The sequence below is a fragment of the Heloderma suspectum genome, chromosome 1, assembly GCF_057233095.1.
Source record: "Heloderma suspectum isolate Gila_16-S chromosome 1, 16-S_ref, whole genome shotgun sequence".
Lineage (NCBI taxonomy): Eukaryota > Metazoa > Chordata > Lepidosauria > Squamata > Helodermatidae > Heloderma > Heloderma suspectum.
The window spans coordinates 130,800,279-130,809,766 of record NC_139458.1 but is presented as its reverse complement, the minus strand read 5'-3'; the positions used below and the strand labels follow the sequence as shown (position 1 = coordinate 130,809,766).

The 9,488-nt window shown below is 40.9% G+C and overlaps 1 protein-coding gene across 1 annotated transcript in view; it reads right to left on the bottom strand.

Moving 5' to 3' along the window:
- Window positions 1–3,762: 3,762 nt before the first annotated feature.
- Window positions 3,763–9,488, bottom strand: part of LRP5 (LDL receptor related protein 5) — a 169,907-nt gene continuing 164,181 nt past the window's right edge. The window contains exons 21-23 of the mRNA XM_084857481.1: window positions 7,585–7,724; window positions 5,318–5,415; window positions 3,763–4,024 (exon numbers count right to left, since the gene is read on the bottom strand). Coding sequence (XP_084713607.1) covers window positions 3,763–4,024; window positions 5,318–5,415; window positions 7,585–7,724 — 500 coding nt within the window. The remainder of the gene's footprint in view (window positions 4,025–5,317; window positions 5,416–7,584; window positions 7,725–9,488) is intronic.

Sequence of the window (9,488 nt, the reverse complement as noted above, 5' to 3'; positions counted from 1 at the left end):
TGTACTAAAGGCCTGTAATGTTAACAGCTAAAAGAGCAACCTCTTTACAAATGCCACACAAAAGATTAAACAGAGTTATGTCAACGTCAAACAACTGGATGAAAATCGCTTAACTGTAAAATATACATGCATGCTTTACTTATGGTTCAGTTAGATATGAGACCGTAGCATAGGACTAGACTTTCCTGCCTTCCAACTCCATCGGTTTACATCATTAATCAGAGATTTGTTGAGAATACTTAACACGTTAACACACTATTATGACTTTGACCTGAGCCAACTAAATGGATGTGAGTGCCGTCTGTGTTAGAAGTGCAAGCAGTACCACCACATCTATGGCATCTTGAAGTTTATAGGACTAGGACATTATGTTTGCAGTATTCATGGGCACAGAGTTGACATTTACAAATAATGATAGATCTTTCTCCACCATACTGATAAGAGAAGTAGGAGATGTGGCTGTAAAATACTAATGTATTGACAGACTGGACCTGAACACACACACATACACCCCACCCCATACACAGGTCTAAGCAGCACCTCCTTCTCTGAAATTACACTCTAAGGTCCAAATAGTTAGGATAAACAGGCAGATGTAAGGAATGAAGTGGTAAGAAATGTAAGAAGTGCAACTTCACCCTGTCAATATGATGGGAAATATTGGCCAGAGTTTGGAGGAGTTTCACATCATGCTCTGCCAGAAATATTTGCAAAAAATCCAGCTATAAGTTCAAAAAGGAACATTTTTCATTCTTGTCAGTGGTTTTAAGGTTGTCAAAAGCTTGCTGCACCTGCTGTTCTGCAGCTGTGAAAACAGATTGTAATTTTTGTTTTCTCCTCCGCCCCCTTTCCAATCATATGTAATTGTTTGTTCACATTGTAGCTCTCGCAATACTCAGGTTCCAAGCATTCTGTGCAATGCAATCAGACTGAACATGCAAAAGCAAATGTACAGGTAGGTAACACAGAAGTGTTGCTCTCTTTCCTTCCAACCCACTATGAAAACTAGCATCTTCAAGTACAAATATAGACCTCCCTTGACCCAGTACTCTCTTTTTGCATGTTGGGGGAGAGCTAACGTATATGAACAGGCTTCCACATTCAGTTCCAAAGAGAAAACAGCTCTAAATATACAAAGTGATTAGAAAAACCTATCCAAATAAAAAGTTCCATATGTGCATCCAGAGGTTGGGTATGGAGCTCTCTGTCCTAATTAGCAGCAGCCTGGTGTTGGAAAGTACAAACTCATTAAGAGACAGAGCTTAAAATCTGGCATGCCAGCATTAGGATGAGAGATAATAACAGCTATGCTAGCACATCACTTCAGAACACAGTGCTGTGCTGGTAATGCAGGGAAGTTGTACTAGTATCACAGGAAGATCAGGATTAATGGTGGCTTAATGTTATATGGACCTATAACAGGTTGCTCCCAAATTATAGGGGCCCTCAGTTAATTGCAGAAAAGTTACCTGAAAGGAGATCTAGTATTATTGTCTCCAAAAGGGCAAAGAACTGTTCTCTGCTGCCCCAGAAGGTAGGATCAGATCTAATGGATTTAAGTTACCAGAGGGCAGATTTTCAACTGTACATTATGAGAAATTTCTTAATGGTAAGAGCAGTTTGACAATGGAACCAACTGGGGTGACTGGCAGGGCTGTATAATCATCTGGTTGTGAATGCTCTAGCTCTGGATTTCCTGCAGCAAGCACAGGGTTGGACTTGGTAGCCTACAAGACTCCCCTCCAACTCTGCTTCATCTAAGGCAGCCCTCCCCAACCTGGTGCCTTCGAAATATGTTGAACTACAACTCCTAGCATGCTGGCTGGGGCATGCTGCGAGTTGTAGTTCAACACATCTGGAGGCCACCAGGTTGAGGAAGGCTGATCTAAGGTAATTTGGTCCCTATTAACTGGAGTAATGTAGATAATGTCTTCTCCAAGAGATGAAAGAAGTCAAACCTCTAAAACAACGGGAGTTCAAAATTTGTTTTCAAGGTTTTCCAGCTTTTAGATTGCATGCTTTGAAAATCTGCACTAGAATCCAATCCTGAGCACCAGAAACGCTTTTGCTAGGGCTATCATGCACTTAAAGAAATCTTAGTCCATTAGGCATATATATTTCAGCTGATCCATCAGTTAAATCTGCATATGAATAAAACAATACTTCTGAAGAAAAAAAGCACTCACTCTGATTTGACAACAGGCCCCAACTTAGAACAGGCACTCCCTCCTATGTGTGTGTGAGAGAAGGAGAAATGCCTATTTTAAGAAGATCATTTCATTTGTAAGTAATTCCATATATCTGCTGCTCAGTGACTTAGGGACACATTTCTAATCAAAATATTTTAAGCCATTAAGGGCGCAATCCTATGGCTGCTAGACAGAGGCTAGATGGCCATAGGATTTTTCAGTTCTCGGGAACTGACCTTGGAGCCAGGGCCTACCTAACCCCTCCACCTGCCCCTTGTAGGAGGTGTGGTTCGTCACCGATTCTGTGCTTGGAAGAGAAGCACAGAGTGGGGGAAAAGGGGGTGCTTCTGGGGGGTGGAGAGGGGTGGGATGATGGAAGCGCCAGTATGACACTTCCTATGTGTCACCCAGCCTCCCTCTCCCCCCTGGCTCCAAGCCTCTCAGGCTAGACAGCCGAAATCGGCCATCTAGCCACAAATGCAGGGCAGCCAGAGAGCAGAGAAGATCCCCTCCTTGTTCTGCCTGCCCTGCATTGGATAGTTGGTCGCTTCCAAGTTTGGAGGCGGCCAACTATTCCCGTAGGATTGCACCCTAAATGTGGCTGTCCCAATTTTTGCAAACAAAAATATAAACTTGGAATTTCCATACAGAGATTGCTTGGGCCCAAAAAAGCAGACAGAGGAAGATGCCTCCAGGCAGAGGGGATCTATACAACTAGAATATTGTGATCTTCCAGAAAAGCAAGACAACTGACAGTGGTATCTCTCATCTGATTATCCATTTCTATTTCTACCATTGGTTTCATGGCCACATGTCTCCTGACAATTGCTAACCTGAATTTATGGCTTCTTCTAAATGATGAAGCTTCATTTACTTCCCCAATTAAATACTACATTAAGGTTGTCAGAACCATGACAGGTGCCCAGTGAGCCTGCATGCTTATTTCATCACAGTGAGAGCAAGTAACTGAGTGCAAGTTTCAGAATTCCATATTTCCTCATGCACAGGTTCCTCTGGAAAGTGAATGACGATGGAATGAAAACAGAAGAGGCCTCTTTTTGCATTCAGCATTCCAAAAGAAATGGCATTTTTGTGGTTAATTACCTATGATCAAGTATCCTTAAAAAAAAACTAATTTCCTGCGCGTGTATTTCAAACAACATTGCCATTCATTCACACAGTATTTCTTACTACCCTTACTTAAAAAAATAAACAAACAAAACAGAACAGAACAAAATAAACTCAGCACATTCCCCTTTACGGAATCAAAATGGTGATTTCAAAACGCTCCAAGTATATATTCCCCGCTCCCCACCTCCTTTGGAGGTCAATTTAAATTTTGTGACTTCAATGCAAAGGCAAAATATGGCACAAAAGAATGGATATTAAGTTAAAAAAACACAACTTATAAATATTCTTTCGCTGTACAGTTTTCACAGCCCTGGCCCACCCATTTTTATTCACATTTTTTTAAAGTTCCCACCCCATTTTAGAACATAAAATATATATTTTAAAATCTTTGTTCATATTTAAAATATATTTACAGAAAAAAGACAAGTTCCTTCTGCTGAAATCATGAAGAGTCTGTACAAGGAGATGGGGGAGGGGGATAGAGGTGGAAGTAACTTCGCTCTGTGGCTGGAGAGGGTGGACAACTCTCTTCTGCTGACATATACTGGCTGCGGGGAGTGGGAGGAGGTGGATAAGGATCTGAGTCTGAATTTAGATCTATGTAGTATTTATTGGCTTTCCACCGGCTTGTAGTGTAGTCACTGTCACATACGTCAGTGCTGCAAGGAGTAGTTGGTGGAGCTATCCCCCTTATAAGATAGGGCCTGGAAAATAACACCGAAGTTATTTGTGTGGTAAAAATATACATTTGACAGAGAAAAGCATAATTAATACTTACATAGACACAAAAACAAACAGTGTGCTTGTTAGAAAAAAAGGGGGGAGAAATAGGCATTGAAGAGTTAGCACTTTCCCCCCATCTGCACCAACAATATGATTGGCGGCAATTGTTAGGAGGCAATTATGATAGCTGGTGCCCAGATTACACTTCAGTGATACAGGAAAACTGATGTTATATCCACGTCAGCCTCCCTGTGCACTGACACTATCTTTGGAGACTTCCATCTGAGGTGAGAGCCTTCTTGGATTCTCTGTGCCTTCTTGACAGCTAAAAGACTGATATTGCAACACTGGAAGGATACACGCTCACCTCCTATAACACAATGGATTGAGGACCTTATAGCACTTTAAACATTTGAACAGGTGGCTTATGAACATCATCTTCAAATGGATACTTATTTGGATATCTGGTCCACTTTTGTTGAAGCCTATGTATAATTGCTAGTAAGATATTTTCATATATATATGTGTTTCATATGTATTCATTGCTATGGATATATACACATTTAGGCATGTATATTTTAAAACATTAAAAAAAAATAAAAAGGAAAAAAAGAGAGCCTTCTTGGTGGTGGTGCCCTGCTTGTGGAATTCTCTTCACAGGAAGACTTGCCTGGCACCAACAGTATCTTTTCGTTGCCAGGCAAAGACAATTTTGTCCTCCTAAAGTTTAAATTGTTTTTAGATGCTGCTCCTGCTGTTTTTAATTGCATTTTCAAAACTATATTTGTATTTTATTTTGTTCTATTTTTTAATGTAAACCCGCCCTGGAAGCACGGGCAAAGGGTGGTATAGAAAATCTTTACAAAACAAAACCTTAATTGTAGTTGCAGAGAGGCTACAACTTGTAGCTAAAGCCAAACCCACTGCCAATGGTTAAGAGCCAGCAAGGTCTGCCAGGCTTAATGAAAAGCTGTTTACTCTTAATCATTCAAGTGTCTCTTTGAGTACCATAAGCAGGGCCTTTGCTGGTCTTGTCTCCCCTCACTTGCCAGTGTCTGAATACACCTCTGAACAGTCCTATATCCCAATTCTAAAACAGTTGCATCAGAAAAATAACACATTCACTAATATAACAAAAGGTGACTCATGCTCAAACTACAGTGGAAACAGAATGAGGGGAGAGATTTTTAAGTTTTTAAAGTGTGAAGGTTTTAAGAAGTTAATTTTGGTTTACTGATATTAACATTGCATAAAGAATTCAAAAGGCTTGTTACCTGTAAGATCTTGTTGTTGAAGGAATGTTTGAGGAATAGAACATTTCTGTGTTATAGAGGGAGCGATCAGTGGCTGGTGAAGGTGGTGGATTGAGAATCTGTGGAGGAATAAAATGAAAAGAAATTGTTTAATATACCACATTGCTTTCTGGAGCCAAAGACATCTCTCTGGCCCCGGTGCACAGCATTGAAGAAGTGTCATTTCACACAAACAGCAACTCACAAAGCGGCTTTCTGTGCATCCTTAGGCAGTATCCAGTACCGCTGCCGTACTCCCGCTTGATCTGTTGCATAAGTGGGACCCACCACTTGCACAACAGAAAGCTAGCGTTTCAGAAAACAACTCTGGAAACAAGCGGAAACCCTTGATTCTGGATTGAGACAGGTCAGAGGAGCTTCCTTCTGTAAGCTCTGCTGACTTGCCCTGCTCCAGAAATGAGCATTTCTATTCATTTTGTGTTGCCTTTACAACCGCTAACTCCTTGTTGCACTAGTGGCAGGTCCTGCTAGTGCACAGGCAGGCTTGGATACTGCACCACGAAAGCCAGCATTGTATGAATCTGCTCTAAGTCCTGGTTGTTTAATATGATCATAGAACCATGTCACTAACATATATCAATACAGAATAGTTTCTGTCTGAAATAGAGGGGGGGAAATGAAATACTGACTGCACTTATTGCTAATCATTTAATTAATATATTGACAGTATACTTTCTGTAATATTCTGTTTTCATATGAAGCTGTCTGATACCATCAGACCACTGGCCCACTTACTCCACTTTTGTTTGCACCAACTGGCAGCAGCTCTCCAGGGAGTCTCAGGCGGAGGTCTTCCCCAGCACTGCTGCCAGATACACATTTTGCTAACTGGAAAATCCAAGCATTGCATTTGGGACCTCCTGCATGTAAAGCAGGTGGTCTTGAACCCGCTCACACCCAGTGAGCTATTATCCTTGACTTTGGGGGGTGTTTTTGGACTTCTTCATAACTTCAATCATTCCAGAATGCAGGACATGGAATAATGGGCTCAAGTTACAGGAAGCCACATTCCGGCTGAACATCAGGAAAAACTTCTGATTTTCTGATTTCTGTTAGAGCAATACAACAATGGAACCAATTACCTAGGGAGGTAGTGGGCTCTCCCACGCTGGAGGCATTCAAGATGAGGCTGGACAGCCATCTGTTGGGGATGCTGTAACTTGGATTCCTGCATTGAGCAGGGGGTTGGACTTGATGGTCTTGTAGGCCCCTTCCAACCCTACTATTCTATGATTCTATAGATTCTTCTGGACTTCTTCTGGAGGTTCTAACTGTTCAACATCCCCCTTTTGAAAGTTTAAGGATACCTAGTTTATTTAAACATTTCACTCAGTCCATACCAGCGTTGATGTAAGATATTTGAGGTGACTTGCTCAAGGTCACAGAAGCAAGCAACAGAACTAGGAAACAGCTTCTAATATCTAGTTTGACCCTGAGCTGCCAACATCTGAGACAAGGGCACAACTGAATGAAGATGAGTAGGGAAGCACTGTCCCCTTATGCAGGACCCCTAAAACACATCACAAAATAAAATGGTCACGTTCGACCAATCAGTATAAGTCTGCTCTCGAGTTTTCTTTCTACTTCCTGCTTTGTTTACTAAAATGATTTTTATTTAAGGGGAAATGGGTCAGAGGATTTTGGCTGGTTCATAGAGATCCACGACAAATTCAGTGTAAGTAAACAGTAGATGGAATGTTTCACCTTTAAGGCACCCCATCATCTTTGACCAAGTGCCTCTCTTTGTTTTCTCACTCTGGCTTATGCTCACGGGACTACACAGTACCAAGTGACCCAGCAGGTCAGCAACATCAAAAAGTTCACAAAGAACAGAATGATTACTCTTTCGGAGAAAACATGACACAAGAACGCAAACATTCAGAAGACTGTTCTTAAAGGTCATAATCTTAACAAAAACATGTCCTACAAAATCTTACACTGTTTACTCATTAGCAGACTCACTGATCATTTTAACTCCTCTGGGATTGTTCTGGAGAACAGTTTCATTATTGTTCAGTGAACCGAACAAGAGGATGCCCAACACCTTCAGTGGGTACTAGGCTGGCCTGCAAATAACAGGCTACAACTTCCAAGGACAACCTTATTCTTGACTGACTCATCCTTAGGACATGGTTATGATGTTTATTTTTGTTTTATTATATGGCTAATTTTTTAGCTGTGAACAGGGGAAAGAGGAGAAAATGACTTCTATCCTTTTCAAAACTTACCTGTGGATAGAAAGTGGCTTTGGTACTAGATGAGCTACTAGAGGAGGCCCCAGTTACATGGTTTCGGTCATAAAGAGGGGCACCACTGCTTCCTCCCATCAGGCTCATGGAGCTGATCATAGATTTTCCACAAGAGATGCCTACATGGATATAACAAGATTGGACTGCAGTTTCTAGTAGACAAGAATTTACATACTCATTGAAATCAACTGAAATAAGTTATTGTAGTTATGCACATCTATGTGGTCTGCAAAACCCTTCTCAGTTTTATCACAAAGCTCCTTGTCTTATGTAAAGATAAAGGCATTTCTCTTTAAGTGATCAGACAGAAGGATCCCTTGCTATAGGAATTTCTATTCTTCCTTGAATATTAGAACTTAAGGGCTTTCTGCACAGTCAGCCTTAAACAGATCTTAGCTTTGCACAAAATTCCAGTAAGCCCCTTTCTAAACACCAAACACACTGCTAATGGATTTGGGGGAGGGGGTGGCTTGCTGCTGTTGACCACCTTGCTTTTTTCTAAAAATGTGTTGATGTGTGTTCCCAAATAAGATCAGAGTAGCCCTAATGCTTAAAACAAATTTTAAAATTCAGAAAACAGCAGGGCATTGCTGGGGGTTGGGACATGGAAGAGAGCAATAAGCATCCCTGTGCTGAAGTTCTGCCTCAGTTATGCATGCTCTAATTACATCTGGACTGGACTACTGCAATGTCCTCTATGTGGGGCTGCCTTTGAAGACACTTCAAGCTGTTACAGAATGCAGCTGCTATAGTCTCTGTTGGGGCTAGATGGTTGAATCATGTTATACCAATTCTGTACCAGTTGCACTGATTGCCAGTGTTTCTGGGCCCAATTCAAAGTGATGATTTTGTTCTTGAAAGAGTTAAATGGTTTGGGTCCAGGTTATTTGACGGATTATCTACACCCTTATGAACTTGCCCATATGTTAAGATTATTGTTGGAGGCCTTACTTATTGGCCCGCCATCAAGATCTGTACAGTTGGCAGGCACTCGAGATAGGGCCTTCTCAGTGGTTGCCCCGATCTATGAAACTTCCCTACTAAGACATCCATCTTTTCTTTCCTTTTTTAAAGAGGGGTTTTAAACTGTATTTGTTTTCTTTGGCTTTTGAAAGATTTTTGTATTATATATGCTGCACTTGTTATTGGTTTATTTTTAAATTGGTTTTTAAAAATTTGATTTTATGAATGTTACACTGATATAGAATTGTACATTTTGTATCGTAAGCCACCGTGGGAAGACTGCAGTCTTGAAAGGCAGCTCAGAAATACATTAAACAATCAAATAAATAAATAAAACACACAAGAGTGAACATGGTTCTCAAGAAGTTTTTAGTATACCTGCCCCTTAATATGAGAGGAGCTAGGTTAGCAACAGCAATAAGGAGAATAATAGAAGAATGGGTTAAGGACCAAAATGACCACTGGCTTCAGGGAGCTCAAATGTGCACATGGTCTCCTCTATTTATTTTGATGGAAATGGCAGCTCCATATGCACAAGGGTTACATATGCCAAGGACATTCTCCACTGATGTGAATGGAACAGCCTGCATATAGAGGAGCTCTATGCGTTCACTGCAGGGCCCCATTGTTCTGGATTGGGGTGAGTATCTCATATGGAATGGAAGTAGTCTTGTTTTCATTTTATGTATGGGGAGCAGAGGCACAAGGAGAATAGCCTGACAAGAGTTATACAAAGAGTCTATAGTCAAAGCTCTGATTTCAATCTAGATGTGTGAGCAACCAAGTCAGCTTCAAAAGTTTGCCCTCCCTTCTTGTTTCAAATAAGTATTAAGCTGCCATATATTCTGGTATATCATGATAGGAACAATACAACAATGACAATCATAAGCATCATTAAGCTGCTATTTGACATGTTGTGA